This window comes from Fragaria vesca, linkage group LG7, assembly GCF_000184155.1.
Source record: "Fragaria vesca subsp. vesca linkage group LG7, FraVesHawaii_1.0, whole genome shotgun sequence".
Lineage (NCBI taxonomy): Eukaryota > Viridiplantae > Streptophyta > Magnoliopsida > Rosales > Rosaceae > Fragaria > Fragaria vesca.
Window position 1 is genome coordinate 10,852,642 of NC_020497.1, and position 21,311 is coordinate 10,873,952.

Consider the following 21,311-nt stretch of genomic DNA (forward strand, 5'->3'; position numbering starts at 1 on the left):
CTCCTTGGCCCAAAACAGTGAGACCAACTGAGGCAGTATAGAAAACATTGTAAAAGGGCTCACAATTAACAGGCCAGGACTAAGCTATTTAGCAATTACTTGTGAGATGTGAAACATATTTCACATGATTACACTTTGTGATAATTAATTCATTTAACAAGAACCTATCCCAAGATACAATATAATGCATTATTGAAGAGGAAAGAATCTCCTCCTGTATTGAACAGTATTGGACAAATTTGTTCATAAATCAAATACAAATAAACTGCATACTTGCTCCTTTGAAAAGTTGCCAACACGATCTGCCTCACTAAGAGTTCTTAAACCCACAACAACAGAACCTTTTAATTCAGAACTTTCGGTAGCCCATCCACCACCCACTATAAGCCTCATCAAACCTCCCCGAGCCTCACTTTTTGAACTCTGTGATTGAAGCATAAAACGAAGACATGAATTTAGTGTAACTACAGTAAGTATTCTCGTGTATATTTTATCAATAACAGTGAAAGAAATTCAGCATAAAAATTTGAAAAAAAATATAGCTGGGGCATGACATCTGAAGTTTCAAAATGAGGCTCAATCTCAGACGCGCTATGCTTATATAGCTCATAATAATGTATGATGGGACATTATCAAGTTGCATCATCCTTCATATTTCAATCTTCTTATAGTGATGAGCACTGAATTTTATTTATTAGAAGATAAACTAAAATCAAGTACGTGTCCGAGTCTGACTAAAACATAAGCAAGAGATACCTTGTAGTTTACAAAAATTCCATTTGAAAGATGAGCTCTAGTACCATCATCCCTCTTTTCCCTTTCTCCTTTATCTTTCTTTTCTTCCGTCATCCACTGCCAACACCAAAGCACCAAAGCACCATCCTTATCTCTTCACCTGCTAATGTCATCAAAGGTTAATGACTTGATATGTAGTAAACAATCTACTTGAAATTATATCCATCAATATTAATGTATTATCAAGAATTTAGTCTCCACTGTACAATATATATAAATACTCGATCAACAAAAATATATGAATATCTTCAGGCTAGCTTAATATTAGTTATAATGAAAGTATATATCATGACACCATTATAATTTCCAGGGAAAGAAATTAAGCTGGTGTCGATGTGCTTAAGACAGTTCATGATACCATATGGTTCTTACATATTCAGCTATCACTAGCTCTCTCATTCTCAATTTACACTATGCTAAGTAGACAAAAAGCATTATTGAAAAGTACAACACAATTACATCAGTTCATAGAGATGAGATGATCAGATGAATCACATAAGCAGATACTTTTTTTCACAATGAGCACCAAGATTGATAAAAGACTAAGCGGGCAATAGATTGACTAAAGATAATAGGAAAAGAAAATATCAATACCTACAGGACTGGATTGGACAACTGCTTTTGACACCACACCACACTAAAGCATAGTTGGTTCAAGCTTCTGATCGATTAATGTTAACTAAGAGTGTCACATCTTGGTTCTTAAGTCAATTTGCGGTTATTTACTTTTGGGTTACTTTGACCTTTTACAGTTTTGAGTAACAATTTACTACTTGAGGACCTTAAAGTTGACTTTTTCTTCTGTTTGGAATTTGGGAAAACTTTCTTCATGAAAGTTGTAGAGGACGTTATTACGAGTTTGTAGACATGTTATATGTTAAAATCGTAGTTAGCATGAAAAAGTTATTAATTAAAAGAGTAAATTTTTGAGATGGTAAAAAGGGGGTAAATTTTTAATGGGTATAATTTTTGAAGTTTAAGTTGTGGATCGGGTGTGGGCAGCCCAACACACCCCTCACTCTCTCTCCTGTGAGCTCCTCCCGACCCATCGGAGACCCAGCCACTACCAGCCGTCGTCCGGCCTCCAGGGACCGCCGGACCACTCTCGTTCGGACCCGTGCCGTCCCCTCTCTCTTTCTGGGCCGGTGACCGGTCGTGCAACGCTGCCGTCCGAGAGAAAACTCACAGGAGACGCCGGATAGCTTTTCGCCGGAAATCCCACCTCCGGTCACCAAAGTTCGGGATTCTTGGCTCATCTTGTAGCTCTCATCAAGGTGAGTAATCCCTCAAAAGGAATTGGTTTAATTCGATCTTGTTAGGGTGAAATGTTTAATTGAAGTTCTAGGGATTTTTGGATGTTTTAGTTCGATTACCCTAGTTAGCCTTAGAATTGGATTAAGTGCTAGTTATGAGAGTTGTTGTGCATGATGAGAGGATTATTCTGCTAAAATTTGAGAAGCTTTGGTCCTTGCCGGAATACGGCTACCGGCCGCCCTTAAGGGCAGTTTTTCCTGTTTTTGAGATAGTTTTAATAAGAGGAGTTTATTGAAGTATAGTTTGGAATTTTTGGATGAGTTTTGGTTAGGTTTGGAATTTTTCAGAGATTAGAGAGAATGGCGGTTGTTAGGATAAATCCGGCCGTTGGATTTCCTTGATATTTATTCTAAAATGTTAGAATAAAGGAATTAAGATTATGGTGGAGTTTGGTGGAAATCCGGTGAGCTTAACCCTAGTTAGAGTAGTGGGTTAAGCGGAAGAGATTTGAGTGTTTATTTTCAAATGTTTAATTTTCCAGAATTTAAGTTTGGTCCTAAGCATATTTATTGTGCCAGGATACGAAAGGAACCTCGCTTGAGTAGTGATTTGGAATTTGTCAGGCTTAGGCCTAAATCAGTGAGTGGACATTTTGGTTTTTAATTAATATGCATGCATGATTTTATAAGTTGCCTATTATATTTTCCAAGCTTAAATTATAATTTCAGTTTTTGAATTGGTTATGGAATTTAATGGAGATTGACAGAATGGTTATGTTTTCGATAATGAACTTATGGATTTGAGTTTGGGTAAGAGTTTTGGTATTTGAATTATGATATTCTTTTGATCTCCGGATTTGAGATTTCTTTAAAGATTTGAGTATTGCCTAATTTATGAAACATGGTAATGATATGAGTTATTTATTTCATTAAGCATTTTAACGTGTGGGACACGTCGTTGAATTTAATTAATTTCTTTACTCTTTGAATTCTTTGAGTACGGTTGGGAATTATACTTATGCTTTAATTATAAGTTTCGGGGAAACTCACATGGATATATGTTTCTTTATTTATGCCATACTTGTCGGATAATATATTACTAATGCTAGCATGTTGTTCCGCCTTTCGAGGCGATGTGGCTTCCACGTTTTAAGTGGGGTTACTCAAGCCCTTTCCTCCTTCGGGTGATGTGATGTAGTCGACGACATCATGCAAGTCCTACATCCTCTTTGTTATAATAACATGAAGGTGTAGGGAGTATGAGAGTATTATTTATTGTTGGCTATATCTGGGAGGCAACTGAGTCTGGGAGGCTCACTTGTATGGCTATATCTGTTTCTTATTTATTGTTGTTGACTTGATTAGCGGGGCTAGTCCATCTTTTAGTTATTCCTTTTGACGAAAGTCTTTATGAATCTTTGTTGTCGTTTTGACTAGCGGGGCTAGTCCCTTATTTTGGGTGCCTTCTTCTATGAAGGTTATTATTTATCTTTGTCATTAATTTGACTAGTGGGGCTAGTTCGTTTTCTTGGGATTTTCTTTATGAAAGATTTGTCAACATTTGCATGCAACAGATTTATTGCATATTGGAAAGTGGAAAAGTATTTAAGTTTTGGTTTCTTATCCTATGTTTATTTTCGTCCACTCACTCTAACGTTTTTAAATTACTTTCCTCTGGGCCCTTTGGTTTTAAATGCCCAGATTGCAGGCTCAGTCTAAGTGAGGTCGGGCGTACATGGATTCGAGGCATAGTCAGAGGCTGCTTCCGGTTAATCTTTATTCATTGTTTTTCATTTAACTCTAGATATGCTCTGATAATTAGTTAGTGAATTAATGTTGGTTATTGTTGGTTGTGGGTTTAGTTTAGTTGAGTAATTGTTATATTGGGAGATGTGTTGGACTTGGGGAGCAGGAAGGCTCCAGGTGTTGAGGATGGATGTTTGGTTATAGAAGTGTTAAGTTGAATTTTTCAGGTAGGGGTCGTCCATTTTTAAGGAAGGTTATGCCGAATTTTCAGTAAATTTTCCTTGAAGGTGGACCCCGCAGAGTTTACCTCGGGTTTCAAGATGAAATTCGAGGTGGGTCCTGTCAAAGAGCATGTGATATGTGCTATACCGGTCTATGAAGGATTTTTCTACAATTACTTATGATTTTTCGAAGTTACGGATATGCATCAGAAAAATAACACATGTATCGGCTTGTAACTCCATCTCCATCACCACCAAAGCTAGTAGATCGTTTCATTAGAAGAAAAAAAAAACAGTAGATCATTCAAACACATGTACCTTCTCTTCTTCTTCTGCCGAAACCCAACTCGAAGTCTCAAGCCTCTCCGTGTTGATGCTGGTCCGAGCAGCGTCTGTGGCTCCTCCTCTTGCAAGCGAGCGCCGTTGCAGTCGGAAAAATATGGGGACTCGCCGGAGAAACAGAAACCCAGAAAAAGAAGAAGAAAGTGAGATCGGGGTTCGAATATGGAAATAGAAGCTCAAGAGAGACTGAAATTGAAGTAAGAGAGAAGGGATTACCTTAGAGAAGCTTGAGCTCGCCGGAGAAGAAGGGAATCGGTCGGGATTAGGAATTGGGGTTAGGGTTTGAATTTTCGATCTAAGATAGGGGTGCATACATGTCGAGTTTGTGGGTATGAGAAGGGAGAGGAGAGAGAGGGGAGTTGAACGCTGCTCACCAATCGGCCAGCGGCGGCCGGACGACGACGGAGGCTCGCCTGGAAGGAGAGCGGCGCCTCTGCCCTTTTCTCTCTCGATAGGTTTTGAGCCCTTTAGTTTGCGAGTCAAATGGCTTAACAATTGTGTGTGTGAGAGGTTTTGAGTAGGGCTAGCATTTTGAGCCGAACTAACCGAGCCAACCGAGTTCCGAGCCGAGCCAACAACATTCGGTAGCCGACAAGTCAGTAGAAGACATCTCGGCTCGGTTGAGCCGTACCAAGTGTGATAACTCGGCTCGGCTACGGTACACGATTTTGTATACCATCAGTATACTGTACCGACCGACATATACGTATACTAGCCAATACACATATATTATACGCCTTCAAATGCAAAATACATAGCATTTTGCATGGACTGGGACTCGAACCAATCACCTCACAGATGGAGATAATCACCTCCAACCACTAGAGCAGATGCTCTTTTTATTAATATATGTGCAAAAGTTAAATTTATTCTCTTATAGAAATAAAAAATAACCTTTCTTTTCTTCTCTCCTCTGACCTCTCTCCTTGCCGTTCTTATTCTCTCAATCTCTCCTTGTCGTTCTTTCTTTCTTCTTCTCTCTGCTCCATTTCAAAATTCAATCATCAATAATTCTTTCTCTTCTTTCTCTTTCAAAGAAATTAACCTAGACCACCATCCACCCTTTTCTCCAATTCTCGTCTATCAAAGCGCACACTTTCTCCTCTTCTCAACTTCTCCTTCGCCGAAACCATCACTGAAACTGCCAAGATCCTCTTCGATTCCTGCATGTAATTGGAACCAAGATGGATTTTGTGGATAACAAGCTCGGGTTAGCCTTCTTTCTCAATTCGTTTGGGGTTAATTGAAAAGTAATTCAAGTTCTTCTTCTTCTTTGTTTTTTTTTTTTTTTCTAGAATACAGAAATTCTGGTTTGTTCAGTAATACCAACCGATACCGACCGACTTTCTCGGTTACCGAACTGTCGGTATCTCGACTTTCACGGTCGGTAACGGTATCGAAAAACGCCTGCCGATTGTAATTGGTACGGTATTCGGTATTGGTATTTTAGGTCGGTAACCGTCCCGAGGCCAGCCCTAGTTGAGTCCTTTACCTTTTTTTTTTTTTTTTTGTTCGAAGTGTCAAGAGTCACATGGCTATGGAACCATACGGAACCCATATGGAACCATTTTGAGTCCTGTACCGATTGTTGTATTGTTATAAATAATCTAAAATACTGATCTAATAATGCCAAACATCACGATTCATTTTTCTTTCAGAATGGGAGACTCGCATCCAAACAATTTCATATGTGAAGATATTTTGATTAACATTTTAGCAAGACTGCCCGCCAAATCCCTCGTTCGGTTTATGTGTGTAAGCAAGTCATGGAGTCATATGATTCGCAGCTCAAGCTTTGTTACCACACATCTCAACATACGTCACAGATCACGATCATCACTATCTAATTGCTACCCACTTTTATAGAGGTAAAAACATGGACAGCTATCTCATATCGCTCTTTTCTAATCAAACATTTGAGCTGTGCTTGGAGTTACAACATCCCTTGTGGACCGGAAAATGCTTCGAAGTTTATGGCTCAAGTAATGGTTTACTTTGTATTTCTGATGAAGATCACCATTTGAGTTCAACGAGTTCTACATGCATATGGAACCCATCTATCTGAAAATCTATATCTCTTCCCAAGACCAACATGACAGATCATATTGTTTTCAAGTACGTCTGTCTCTCATTCTGTTTTCAACCAAATCAGAATGATTACAAGGTGGTAAAGATGTTGGATCACAATAGGCCTTCCATGGAAGTTGAGGTTTATAGTCTAAGCACCAACTCCTGGAAAGTGATTGAACAAGCTCCTCGGTTAAATTCCCTGTGGTGGCTCATGGGGAATGAAGTTTGCAATGGAATTGTATACTGGCTGGTTTAGGATGATGGTCACAGGATCGTGTCTTTCGACACCGGAAGTGAAAGTTTTGATGAATCGCTAGTTCCAGATTCCATATTGACTATTAATGGTTTTGTCAAGATTAAAGTGTACAAGGAAACCATAAGCCTGCTTCAAGGTACTACGAATATTGATTTCTGGGTTCTACAACAAGGCTCTTTTCAAAGGCTGCGCACTATTTTTCTGCCAAATTATGCCCCTCTAGGCTTATTTACAGATAATGGACTCTTGGTACAAGAAAAATCAACATACAGTGAGCTAGATTTGTTTGATCTTGAATCCAACCAAATTAAGAGTACCGGAATCCTTATATGCGATCCTAAGCTCTATACTTACAAAGGAAGTCTAGTTCTGCTCGATCATTAGTATCAAAGGTATAAACTTCTTTGCTGGATTCTGGTCCGTATGCTGGACAAGTCGGAGGAGGCTTGAGTTTCAGTATAAGCATGTTGCCGTAACTCTGGTATGATGGTGCTATTGAAATTTGTTAGGTCTTGTTTGGAATGATGGAGAAGATGTATGGAGTTGCAAACTAGTAGTCTTGTTATCTAAGATCTAACAAAATGTCTAGATTTGGAATTACTCCTATCTTTTTTCTTTTCTTGGTATTTGCTTGACTATTATTATTCCTTCAATCTTCTGTTATCATATATTATTATGTTGTCATAGCTACTGATCTTGGTTTTGTCACTTCAAATCACCAACTGCTCTCTACCAAGGCCTGTGAAGGGAATTTGACTGTAACAGTTCATATATGTATGTAACGCATGCTTTAAACCAAATAGATTGCCCACAGTTTAGGGGTATCATCAGAATGAAGGACCACGTCAGACTGCCACGTGGTTATTCGGGAACATTGAAAAATTTCTCGTTAGGAGTTTCTCTATTATGGTGTTTGTCATAGGCTCATGCCGTAATGTTCGTAGATGTTTACTTAAAAGTTAAAACCAGCCAAATATAGCGAAGGCACGCCATGGTCAACAGTTCAAGCAATATTGCCTGCTTTATTGGCCTTTCCTGCCATACACAAACTTGAATGCTGCAATAGAAATGCAGGGTGCAGTCCTATCTTAATTATGCTATAAGATACTTAACTAAAACATAGAAGTAGATTAAATTATGAACAATCTATATTCGGTCGTACAAGAAAAAAGGGCAAAAAAAACACTGTTTTATTTGGCTTCTTGTTTTTCATAGAAGAGGGGCCATGGCCAAAAACGCAGAGCAGTTCAAATGAAACGGTACGAGAAGAATGAAGTGCTTAACCCACCAGATCACTCTTCTCTTTCCCCCAAACCTCACTCCCCAAATTGCCAAAGAAAAAAAAAAAAAAAAACCCCAAAACCCCAACCCGTTTTCTTCACATGATCCTGAAGCTGATTATCAGAATGTTGCTTGTATGGAATATGGGATGTAAATTTAGTCGTGAGGAATCTCTTTGATTTAGATAACAGATAAATTAATATGTCACAGTGAAAAACTGAAAATAAATTTAGCTCCTTTAAATGGTAAAATCACTCACTGATGTATTGATTTATTGAAGTTTCTCTTAATGCTATAACAAGTAATAACGATAAAAAACAAGAACACTAGCAGGCATGAATGACCAAAAATCGAAAAGATTAAAACCGCTTAGAACCATTTCAGGTAATCCCGACACATCCCAAATTCTCTAAGTCCTTGCAACCAAGGTAAGCAAGAAATCCTTGTAGTTCCCATGAGCTGTCTCTTCAATTTTGCTGGATAGAGAAACTCCATACTGGTTCTGGTATTCCTCTTTAATCTGTTTCATATCTGTGTCAGCTCGGGTCACAATTACTCTAGTCAGTCCCTTTTTGGTGTTCTTGTCCACATCATTCCTCAATGCCACTTCCAACACCTGAGGAAAAGAATTGAAGAATGTCATCCATAATGGCCAGATATCGGGAATTTTATGCATGGAAAGTTTAACATATATCTGAACTATAAAATCAGAGATGATTCCAGTGACAACATGTGACATTTGTTGACATAACATGCCAAGAGAGAAATTGTTTATATGCTATGCTATGTAATTCGATTGCAGTTTTGCCTTACCTTGCTGAAATATGTGTGAGGAGTACATAGGCATTGCACCGTCTCTTTTAACCTCAAATCAGCACCAAGATCCTAAACAAAGCACCCATTAGAATCAACTAATATATGCCTACAAGCTCAACATTATTACTTTAAAATTTAAGCAACTATTAAAGATTAGAAGACCAGCTTGAAATGTTTTGCCACTTGAGTTGATTGTGAATTCTCATACATACCTCATTCATGTTGTTGCCAGAAATCTCCTTGTAGTGTTTATATACTACTTGGAGATGAGCCTTGCTCCTTGTTGATAGTATCCTAATAACCTCATCATCTTCAATGGGATTTGTGTTATCTGTGTTCTTAATCACATGATAAAGTGTTTGTGCCTCAGATTTTGCAGTCGCATCGTTAACCTTTGCTCCTTCATACCTATAGGCACTCACAAGTGCAACCAAGAGCTGTAAAAGGAAATGCCACAAAGAAAAGAAAAACACCAGTTAAAATCCTTTACATTTACATGTCATGTATCATATAAATCGCAAGTTCAGAAAGGGAAGCGACATAAGGCTTTCATTTTGCACACTCCCATGGATATCTGCTTGGATATTCAAATGACACAATTCCAATTGGTCGAAAATTGGTTTTTCTACATGAAAACTGCTATTCTCATACTGACTTTGTCATTCTTCACTTCAAATTCAGTATGTTACTATTTTCAATGCCATAATAATGAAAGGGGAGTAGGAATAGCATTGCCTTGTCTGTAATTTGCAAGAACAGTTACTGAAACTACAGAGGTAAAGGATAACATGTTCAGTCTATTAGTATTACATTATCAAGTCCCTACATATTTGGTAGAAACAAAAGTGTCACTAATGAGTTTTTGGAAATCTCATCTCTTTGAAATAAAGTTGATTCCTAGATATTTCATAATCTCGAGTTTAACCATTGCGTATCACAACTGTGTAATAGGCTCTAATCGATCAATCATATAGGAAGATAGTGATTACCTTGCTTTCAGGGCCATCAATGTGGTAGGCAACATCTTCTTCAATGGAGTGGTCAAAGAGGGAATGGTAGGCCTTCCTAGCTCCTAATAGCTCTTCTGAGGATCTAGTGCATGCAATCTCTACAATGACACCATGGACCTCAGTTCCTTTCTTCAAGGCCTCCTTCACCAAGCGAGCATCTCTTTCCCATGGATGCATAGCCCACAACACCACAGCATTCTGACAAATATCATATAAAGAAACTCATCAGCACCCTGTTTATCAAACTCCACATAGTAATATGAAGACGGCGGATAGTCATTTCATTCAAAAATGTCGCATCTCAGATTGTGAGGATGTAAATGCAAGGACATATCCAGACTTGTCTCATTTAACATCTATTGGAGCAAGAGCATTCGAAAATCGAAGTAAAAATGTGTCATGAGAACTAGGATACAAGTGCGTGGAAATGAAACATGGGATGAGAAATGCACCTTAAAGCGCATGAATTCATGCTTGAGAAGCCTGACACGTTCATCATTCCATCTCTCAAAGAGGCGTTCATCCTCTTTGAACAGATGGGGAGTTCCTTTCCTGAAACATTTCCTCTCCTCTGGATGGGAGTTTCCCAGTATCGATATCAATGACTTCTCATCAACTCCAAGCCCTGCATATCAATTCATCACTCATCAACATCAACTAACTCAACCAAGTTATGACCAAAACCCAAACCAGTAGATAAAGAAATGTCCTTGTTAACTATCCCCAGTAAAACATTTCTCTTTTATATACAGAATTGGTACCAAAGCCTTTGCCTATTGAGCTGAAAATATAAGTAAAAACTGGAGAAATGCGTATATATTTACAAAATATTACACCAAAATCACAAACAAGAAAAGGAATTGATCAAAATGGGCAGTAGCTAATATTTAAAGGAATGTAAATTGAAATGGAAGATGAAGAACATAAATGAAAAAGAATGAAGAGTTTGAAATGGGGGACCTGAGAAAGCGTTGTTGAGAGTGTTCAACTCATCAGTGAAAGCCATTGTTTTTGGATTTTGCTAAGCCAACGTGTTGTGGGATCTTCTCCCCCATTGCTGATTATATAGTACCAGTCCATAGTTGAAGGGGGTAATTTAGTAACTTACGCGGAGAACGGCAAAAGATTTCATTACAGTATTTATTGATTTTGACCTGTATTAATTAATTTGTTCAATTTCACCGTTTCTTGCAGACCAATCAACATATTCTGGTGGAATTTACTATGTTCCTACAATTTTCTGCAATTTCCAATTTGCGCCCAATTACGAAACCGTAGTACTGTAGCGTTGAGTAATAAAGAAATCTTTAAAATTTATTATTTTGTTTTATAGAATTCGATCTCTCTTCAAAAGAGAAAAAACTTCATAAAATTAAAACAGTTAACATGAGAATTGAGACAAGCTGATGCATGCATTCGAGGGAAAGATATGAATCCAAGGTCATAAATCTGCTGAGTATGTGGAATTCATATGTGGGGATAATCTCTTTCCATATATACAAACTACGTGTGAAACATGTGTCTCTATTTATCAAACTAAAATGAATGATTCTTAGTTCATTATGATTCATATTCGTTTTCCTTGTGGGTGAAGACATATAATACATTGATTGATATAGTGAGTGATGTGTTGGAACAGGTTTGCCTTATCTCCTTTGTCCCCAGCCTCCTTAATATCGATCGATTTGGTAGCTATCTAAGCTAGGCTGGATTCGATTATTTTGTTACTTCTTATATATCATATCATTATATGCTGGGGCATCCACGTACTCACCAACAACTTTGATATTGATCAACAGGGAAAACACTATATAATGCTACCAAAACCCTAGCTTACACCATGCGATTATGAAAATTTTATGTTATTTATGTTCTAATCTTCAAAGTAAGAAGCTAAGATGAAGAACTCGATAATAAATTGATAGAAGGGCCAATTACATGAAATTTTCTATAGAATTATTGCTCTAAACGTGTGAATAAAAGAAGAAAAAATTAAATAACTTAAGAACATGATGGAGGCACACTGCATTTTTTTTTTTTTTAGGGAAATTAATAATGGCCGGAGATATAGAGGCTAGTGTATTTGAAAATTCCATAGTATGATAAATGTGACATTATATTAATGAATTGCCAGCAACAACCAAAGGTCCACCAGATAGAAGGAAAGATCGAAAAGCTCCATCTCGATCCGTTGTCTGGAACAATATCTTACTCACTCGCATGCTTAATTTCAATCAAAGAAACATGCATCGTCTATTATAAACTAAGAACATATGTCTCGCCAGGAATTATATATATATTTCCCTTTCAGAGCGGTGTCCTTCTTTGAAATTAAAGTGTGGACCTCTTTATTTCGCTCACTTTCAGGTCGCATTTCCACATCTCAACCATACAATGTCTAGAATACAGTGTATAGATCATTCCTGCAAAGTTTCATTCAATTTGAAGATCATTTGGGTACCGAATTAGATTAAATAAATCAACATAACAAAAACTGTTTAAACAGAACCTTTCGTGTAAATCACGATTACAGAAGCTTAAATGATCTTCAAATTGGATGAACTTTGCAGAAATGATCTACACACTGTGTTTTAGACATTGTACGGTTGAGATGTGAAAATGCGACCTAAAAGTGAGCGAAATAAAGAGGTCCATACTTTAATTTCAAAGCGGGACACCGCTTTCGAAAGAAACTGTATATATATATATATATATATATATATATATATATATATATCAATCATCTTAATTTGTTTTGATTAGTCCAAGATCTTGGATCATGCTGTGGCATGTTTATATATTAGAATTCAACACATAAAATAAGCCAAGGATATTTCATAAAGATTTCGTATAGCTCATAGTATAATTTTGATGCAAAAATATTATTGGTCGATTAGGCATTCTGATCATAAAACGGTTGATTTAAAAATACGGAATCAGATGATGTTTATTACGAATCGAAGAAACCGACTTTTAATTATACTCGTAGTCATTTTCTTTGATGAACTCCTTTATTTCTTGCCTTTAATTTCAAAAGTTAATGCACTCAAAACTGATGCTTTCATGATTGTAAAGAATTTTCAAACGTTATTACTTATAAGTTATAACATAGCCAAAAGAGGTAAAACTAAGACGATATTAAAAAGCAGGGGTTCAAATCATAAATATGAATACGTGAGGGGTAAGTTTGTGAATTAGAAAAAATAGTGATTTACAAAGAGTTTGACTGGGAGCGAAGTTTGAGGGTGACAAAAAAATAAAAACTGATTTGATTTTGCCACACTCTGTAACTCATCAACATCAGCATCCTCACCATTCTTGTCGTCCATTGCAGTTTTCAGAAGAGAGACATCAGACATGGCCACTCTTAGAGTACCAGAAGCTGTTCCTTCTCCTGAACAAGACTGTGAGAGACTCCACAAAGCCTTTGAAGGTCCTTCTTCTTCTTCCTCTTCTGATCATAAAGATTTTGTCTTCAGTTTTTTTTTTCATGCAATGTCTGATGATGGGTGAACTCATTGGATATGTTAGCTTTCTGGGTCTTTTCTAAGAGTTTCCTGATTGTCTTTCTGACTTTCAATTGGTTGTTTTGATCTGTTCATGCCTCAGTTGGTCTTTAATTATTGTGTAGTATCAATTATCAAATGTCTTTTCTGGTTTTCATGTTACGGGGCTGAATTGCATATGATTATTTTTTTATTATCTTTGAGAATTTTGACATTCTATCTTGAGATGATATACACGAATCATTGGTGTGATCAATGACTTTGCTAGCTTCTGTCATTCTTTGATCAATCATGTTTCTTTGTAATTATAAGTGTTTCTGTTAACGAGTGTAGGATTTGGAACGGATGAGGAGGCTGTGATATGGGTACTGGGACATAGGAATGCAAGTCAAAGGAGAGAAATCAGAGACACTTATCAACGCCTTTACAATAAGTCCCTCATTGATGTTCTCCATTCTGAACTCTCTGGAGATTTTAGGGTAATTTTCTACAGTCCTTTGTGCTTCCAGAATTGCTTATGATTCATATCAAGGGAAAGAATAACTTCCAATTTTTAATGTCAGCTTTACTTATTCGATGTGTATATATGTATCAACGGAAGCAATCATGTGTAACAGGATGCAGTAATTATGTGGACATATGATCCTCCTGAAAGGGATGCTAAACTGGCAAGAGACGCACTGAAGCAGAAGAAGAAAGGCATAAAACAACTGAAAGTGCTAGTTGAGATAGCATGTGCATCATCTCCTCACCACTTGATGGCAGTGAGGCAGGTCTATGGTTCACTTTTTGAATGCTCACTTGAGGAGGACATTGCATCCAATCTTTCCCTCCCCCTCAGAAAGGTGAAAGCATATTGAATAGCTAGGAAATCATATACTTACTAGAATTATGCACAAATCACTTGCATGTCATTCCCTAAAACCTATGGTGTTGGTTCCTACTTGGTAGTTGGCAATTGGCACTCTAGCAATTACTCAAAGAGTTACCAAAAAAAAAAAAGGCACAAAAGTGGTTCTTTGGTGGTTTGAGAAACTCCCATTGTGGGATTCCTCATGTCATGATTCTTTTCTGAGCTACATTGTGTGAGCATTTTGCAAGGATAAGAAAGCTATTAGTTGATGAAAATAATAGAGAAGAATGCTTATTCTTGCAAAAGTTATTAGGTAATGATAATAATGGAAAGATTGGTGGTGTTCTGTTCCAGTGAGTTATTTTGGCTCAATAGTGGCAGACTCATTAACATTGGCTCCAGAATGAGCCTCTGTATGTTTGTAGATTATAAAAATTGTCAAACTTCGATTGTCTGAATTAGTACTATTGTAGTTGATAAGAGGCAAAGGGAACTATCTCATACTATTTGAACCATACATCTCTATTTTCTCTTTTGTCTTGCATGTTGGCATAAATCACATAGACCTCTATGGCCACTTTTCAATACCATATATAAGTTTCTGTGTTTCACTGGAACCAGAAATTTGGCGATTTACATTTCTGATCTCTTACGCATTTATATTGTTGCATTCTGTAACTAATAATGCGGGTTGCCCACAGCTTCTAGTGGGTTTAGTGAGCTCATACAGGTATGACAGAGAGCTAGTGGATTCCGGCATTGCCAGTTCAGAGGCACTGAAGCTACATGAAGCCATCAAGACAAAGCAGTTAGATCACAATCATGTTGTTTCCATACTCAGCACAAGGAATATATTTCAGCTTAGAGAAACCTTTGAGTGTTACAAGCAAAACTATGGAACTTCCATTGACCAGGTATTCGCTCTAGTATTCTCTATGTTTTTATTTAAGTTATTTTTATTTTTATTATTTTTTGATCTAGTTAAGGACTACAACAAAACACTAGAGTTCCGTTCTGGCAGGACATTAAAAATTGTGGCGCTGGTGATTTGGAATCTCTCTTGACCTTGGTAATTACTTGCATTGATACACCAGAGAAACAATTTGCACAGGTAAGTTCATTCCTACGCACCAACATACTATATTATTCATTTTGCTTAAATATCTACACAGCTTCAAAGTTCAAATTGAATGGCCTTTATTGAACCCCAAAGAATAAAGGTGGTGTTTGGTTGAATTGTGGGAATACTATGTAGATATACACATATTTTGATCTCATACTTATGATTCTATCCAAACAATGGAATTTATCAACTGTTTCTGATCTTCTCCCTCAGTCCTATTCTTTTCTTTGGTTTCGATGTACTTGGCAGCTGTGCAATACAGCAATAACTTGAATGTGGACAATAATTCCCGTTCTCACTTGCTGTGTAAAGAATAATAGAGACTCCTTGGTCCCTAGAACAGTTTCAGTTTGACAACCTAGGCCATGTTTTGGTGAAATGTATCTAATCCAGCTTTCAATGTTTTAACGTCGTATCTCCTTTGTACTACTGCATATATCCCCCTTTTTCCATCATGTTCAAACCCTCATTGTATGGAAGATTCTTGTCTCCTATTTCATTTTCTGGTCCAGCAATACCAAGCAGATAAGTACAGAAGTTTCACTTAAACTATCTGATCTGACATGAGTTTCTGTTGTTGCTTGAACCTTTATCAGGTCATTAATGAGTCTGTGGTTGGGCTCGGGACGGATGAAGAGTCTCTGAATAGAGCCATTGTAAGCCGAGCTGAGATTGACATGATCAAAATCAGAGAGGAGTATTCCACACTTTTCAAAACCAGCCTGGAAGATGATGTTAAGGGTGACACATCCGGAGACTACAAAGACTTCCTGCTGACCCTGCTGGGAGCAAGATTCTGATTCATTCTTCTCATAAGTACTCATTTCATTTCATTTCAACTGAGACTTCTGATTTGGTTTTAGAAGAAAGTTGTATGATTACATTAGAGTTCCTAAACTGGTCATTTACGTGTGGCTTTATTGACAGTGTGTAAATACTTTCAAATTGCTTTTATACTGTTTCTTTTTCTTTTTTGGTAATTTGAGAGGAGAACCAAGTTGTATAATCAAAATGGAATTGTGAAGCAGCTCACCTTCAAAATGGAATTGGACAATTGGTATTCATTGATACACTGATCATGGCATTGGCGTTTCCCATAGTTATTGTTTGGTCCCTCTTTCTATCATTGCCCCTGAGAAACTTTGTTGTATGCCAATGCCTCTCATGTGTACAGTAAACTACAAGTACCAATCATGTTGATTTTTATTTATTTTTTTTTTCCGCTTACGTTTTGCGTTCCTTCCTATCCTCGAAAAAATATAATCATGTTGGTCTCTTTTTTGGAACTCCTGAAACTGCCCCCATATATATAGTATGGGATTTAGAAGTTGTGGGTGACCTTTCTTTTTCTTTCATCGACTCCTCACCCTTAGCCAAACTCTTGGAATCGTGCATTCGCGCCAAGTCGGCGCGTGACGCGCGTTGCGTCCACGCCCGCCTCATCAAAACACAATTCTCGTCGGAGGTTTTCGTCCACAACAGGCTCATCGATGCGTACGCCAAATGTGGCTCGTTCGATGACGCACGTAAGGTGATTGATAAAATGCCTGAGAAGACACTTTCAGCTGGAACTGCATCATTTCCGCATTGACCAAGTTGGGTTTGTCGATGAGGCTCTGCAGAGTTTTGGGTCGATGCCGGAGCCAGACCAGTGCTCGTGGAACTCGATGGTTTCCGGGTTTGTGCAGCACTGTCGGGTATGAACAAGCTTTGGAATGGTTTGTTAACATGCATGGGAAATTGAGAAGGGTTTTGTTCTTAATGAGTACGCGTTTGGTAGTGGTCTTAGTGCTTGTGCTGGTTTGAGGAAGGTGAAAATGGGTGTGCAAATTCATGGGGTCATTGCCAAGTCTTGTTGCTCTTCGGATGTTTATATGGGGTCTGCACTTATTGATATGTACTCGAAATGTGGGAATGTTGCTTGCACGCAACGAGTTTTTGATTGCATGAGTGTGAGAAACGTTGTTTCTTGGAACAGTTTGATAACTTGTTACGAGCAGAATGGTCCTGCCAGGGACGCAGTGCAAGTGTTTGTGGGGATGATGGATATGCCAAGGCAGCAAGTGTAAAAGTTGCAAGAACGTTGTTTACAAAGATGATGGAGAAGAATGTAGTCTCTTGGAACAGAATGGAGAGAATGAAGAGGCCCTTGGAATCTTTCTCCTCCTGAAGAGAGAGTCCGTTTGGCGTACCCACTACACATTTACGAATCTACTAAATGCTTGTGCAAATCGTGTTGATCTGCTGCTTGGCAGGCAGGCAGGCTCATTCACACATATTGAAGCATGGTTTTCAGTTCCAGGTCGGTGAAGAGCCTGATATTTGTTGGAAATTCTCTAATAGATATATACATGAAATGCTGTCGGATTTTTAGAAATATGTTAGAAAGGGATCATGTCTCATGTAATGCAATGATTGTGGGACATGCGCAAAATGGATGGGAGTCATGGGACTGAAGCTCTTGAAATATTTAGAAAAATGCTGGTCTCTGGGGTGCAACCAGCCAACCAGACCATGTTACTATGATTGGTGTTCTATGCGCTTGTAGCCACGCAGGATTGGTTGAAGAAGGGAGGAATTATTTTTACTCGATGAATAAAGAGCACGGGGTGGTACCCTTGAAGGACCATTATATATACATGTATGGTTGATCTGCTTGGTCGAGCTGGTTGCCTTGACGAAGCTAAGAATTTAATAGAGGTCATGCCAGTGCAACCTGATGCCGTTATATGGCGTTCTTTGCTAGCTGCTGGTGAAGTTCATCGTAACATTACCTTAGGGGAATATGTGGCGGAGAAGCTATTAGCTATTGAACCTCGTGTACCATTTTCCGCAACACCTACATTCATTTTTGGAAACAAAAAATCAGTGACTGCTTTCTCTTAAAGAGGTCAGTAACAGTATATTGTTATCAAATGTAAAACCTCCTTTGCAATTTGATAGTGGGATATTGGGTCGAGTCAAGAAAGGTATCATATGCTTGTAGAGAAACTATATCCTTTTTATGATAATAATCTGAGTCCAATGTTTACTCTACAACTTAAGGCTTATCTTACACCTCAGCATTTGAAAGCATTTTTTTCTTCCAGTAAAATTAGTTATTATAATTGTTCATGCCACTTCAGTTCATTTCCTTATAGAGTGCAATATTGATTTTGGTTACTTTCATTTTCTACAGATGGAGGGTGGTTTTGCGGATGAGCTTTACTCAGAAAGTTTACAGCTATTAAAATTGCAATTATACGAAGCGGTTTAGGTGGTAATTTAAGTGGTTTTAGTTAATTGGTGATTTAAAAGATTAATACACACTATATTTGGATAGCTATAAGCCTAAAATCACCGCATGTTAGGGTTTTTTTTTACCTCTTTTGTTTTTGTTTTCCGGTTTCTTTTTTCTTCAAAGTATGATGTTAATTAGTACACAGTCAAGATCAATCTGGTAACTGCATTAATAGAGCATCCGGTATGTGTCATATCTGAAATATCTCTATTAATGCAGATACCATATCGATCAAATTGTGTATTTTTCCTTTTCTTATTCTTTCTTTACTTGTCGTTGTTTTTACTTTTCTTATTCTTTTGATCAGATTGTGTATTTTTCACTTGCATTTGCAGCAACTGCATGCGTTACCGATGGATCAACTGTCTTTAACAAGCCGCCATCTTCCACAACGGATGTATCAGCCTGCACATATGTTTGAGGGGATGACACGGCTCAAAACAATTTTACTTACAGCCATTCAAGCCTTCTTTCTTTACCCTTTCCAAAACAGGCCTAACATCTCTGTCGATAAGTTCACACCCATGTAACTCCACTGCATTAAAGAATAAGTTGTGTATATGCCTAAGAACTTGGAGTACAGTGGCCAGAAAAGGTCTTCCAAACCGATCACGTTCATCGGTCTTTGACTCAGAGTAAGGCTTAGCATTACTGATGCCAAACTTCTGACAACTCGATTTGAAAAAATGATATCTTGGCATTACCATTACATTGTCCTGGTCCTCATTTCTCCACACCTGTTTCTTATCATCAAGGATCACAACAGCAGTGCCTCGGGCAAGTAAAACATCTAGACCCTTTTGATTCTTTTCCGTGCTTTCACCTCGTGATATGATCCTATCACCAAACAATTGATTTGCAGGGTCAAGCAGTTTGGCCATGTGGAGCGCATAGTCTCTGCTACCATTCGTATATATGGAAAGCTCATAGATTTGGCTAGCTTGCTCTAAAAATGTCCTAACTTGTGGCCTCAGCTTGGTCATCACTTGACCTTCCACAATGTGAACATCCTGCAGAGAATGATCAGCCTTCAGATATTCTTCTTCCGGTGACATCTTGTCAAGGTGAGTGGTATTCAGCAGGGTGTGGTCGAGATCGAGAACCAAATGAAGTTTCTTATGCTTCACCAATAGGTTTCTAGTGTTTTCGTTGCGTAATCGACCGATTACGTCATCACTAAGCCCCAAATCCTTGGTAATGTAACCAAATCTCAATCCACCAGAAGACCTGAAAATTTCATCACCAGAAAATCTTGCATCTTGTTGAATTTCCAGATCGGTTTCTGTCTTGGGCCTCTTTGTCTTGTCATGTATGAAACCCAGGTCAGAAACCAAACCTCGGTTCCTCTTGCGACACCCAACAAGGTTGTCGATCGGAGTCGGAGACACGGTCGCCAAACTCATCATGATGATCAAATTGAGATCCAAGAACAATCGGATTAGGGTTTCGCAATTGGGAAATTTGGGGAATGAGAGATGAAAGAGAAAAATAGAAGCGAGAGAGCAAAGTGAGAGATGGAAAGGAAGTAAAGAGGGTGAGTGTTAAATAGAGGAGGCGCGTGTGTGTAAATCCTAATCGTAATTCGATTAGGAAAGCGCGTCCTTTCTCAGATATTTACTAAAGCGCGTTGGAACACCTGAACACCCTGTAATTAATATTTTACATTATTTATTTATTTTACATTTTAAAGGACGTTTTGTTTCTAAAGTGTATAACAAACTCAATTTAATTATCATATTTTTTTTCATTCTTAAAAAAAAAAATTAAAAAAAATTATCCAATTGTATAGAAGAAACAACTTATAATTGATATTTACATTTTCTTTTTCATATATCCTACATTTTAAAGGATTTGTATGCAATTCAATTTAATTATCTAATTATTTATATGGGGTTTTTATAAAAAGGGGCTGTTGAAATTTAATGTTATAATAGTAGAAAATGCTCCTTGTAACCAAAACAACCAAAAAAAAAAAAAAGGCTCCTTGATATGCCTAATAATAATAAAATACCCTTACTTTTTTTTTTTGTGAAAGTGGGAAGCATTAAATGAGGGAAATAATTTGGGTGACCAGCTATGGTCATTTATGAGTGATAAACACCATGAGAGATGAACAAGTGTCAACAATAATTATAAACAAACATATCAAATACCCAAAACCCCCTGTTATATATGTCCTTAAATTGCAGCTAAGCTTTTTTAAAATGAACATGTGTCCCATGTTCATTGGCTGTGGTCACCTAACCCTTGTCACCGAAGTCGGGTTCTATTCTTAAATTAGTCGACCTTTTAAGATTGAACGTTAAAAAATTGATCATAAGCCATAAATCAAATATACGTACATGAGAGATGATTATTGTTCGATCTTCATAAGCTTTAAACCCTAGACGCTAAACCCATATCCACTAGTGGTGACTATTGTTTGATCATTATAAACCCTAAACCATATATGCACTAGAACGGTGATCATGGATCAATCATCACAAACCCTAAACCATGCATGCATATATTAGGGTTGACTAGTGCTCAATCATCATAAACCCTATATACACTAGAGCTGTCAGGAGCTCGATCATCATACTATATACACTAGAGGTGACTAGTGCTCGATGATCATATACCATGTGTACGCTAGAGCTGAATATTAGTCGATCATCTACTAAAGGTCACATTAACGTACTCGATCATTATAATTCGTAAATCATATATATATATATATATATATATATATACAGTCCTTCTCAGCTGCAGACGTTCAC

At 37.6% G+C, this 21,311-nt stretch overlaps 3 protein-coding genes and 2 pseudogenes across 3 annotated transcripts; 3 read left to right on the plus strand and 2 right to left on the minus strand.

The window, feature by feature from the left end:
- Positions 1 to 3,158: 3,158 nt before the first annotated feature.
- On the plus strand, positions 3,159 to 6,683 carry LOC101305706 (annotated as a pseudogene).
- A 1,576-nt stretch (positions 6,684 to 8,259) lies between these two features.
- Positions 8,260 to 10,828, minus strand: LOC101313841 (annexin D4-like). The gene is made up of 6 exons (XM_004307085.1): positions 10,751 to 10,828; positions 10,243 to 10,415; positions 9,770 to 9,988; positions 8,993 to 9,217; positions 8,778 to 8,849; positions 8,260 to 8,580 (listed from the first exon to the last, which is right to left on the minus strand). Exons 1-6 carry the CDS (start codon positions 10,794 to 10,796, stop codon positions 8,374 to 8,376), a joined length of 942 nt encoding a protein of 313 aa, XP_004307133.1. The 5' UTR covers positions 10,797 to 10,828; the 3' UTR covers positions 8,260 to 8,373.
- Positions 10,829 to 13,034: 2,206 nt separating this feature from the next.
- Positions 13,035 to 16,225, plus strand: LOC101314127 (annexin D3-like). Its single transcript, XM_004307086.1, has 6 exons — positions 13,035 to 13,223; positions 13,630 to 13,775; positions 13,914 to 14,141; positions 14,851 to 15,063; positions 15,171 to 15,260; positions 15,869 to 16,225. Exons 1-6 carry the CDS (start codon positions 13,148 to 13,150, stop codon positions 16,070 to 16,072), a joined length of 957 nt encoding a protein of 318 aa, XP_004307134.1. The 5' UTR covers positions 13,035 to 13,147; the 3' UTR covers positions 16,073 to 16,225.
- Positions 16,226 to 16,427: 202 nt separating this feature from the next.
- LOC101305994 lies at positions 16,428 to 18,158 on the plus strand (annotated as a pseudogene).
- An 840-nt stretch (positions 18,159 to 18,998) lies between these two features.
- LOC101306284 (RNA polymerase II C-terminal domain phosphatase-like 4-like) lies at positions 18,999 to 19,955 on the minus strand. Its single transcript, XM_004308559.1, has one exon. The coding sequence runs from the start codon at positions 19,953 to 19,955 to the stop codon at positions 18,999 to 19,001; it is 957 nt and encodes a 318-aa protein (XP_004308607.1).
- Positions 19,956 to 21,311: the final 1,356 nt, after the last annotated feature.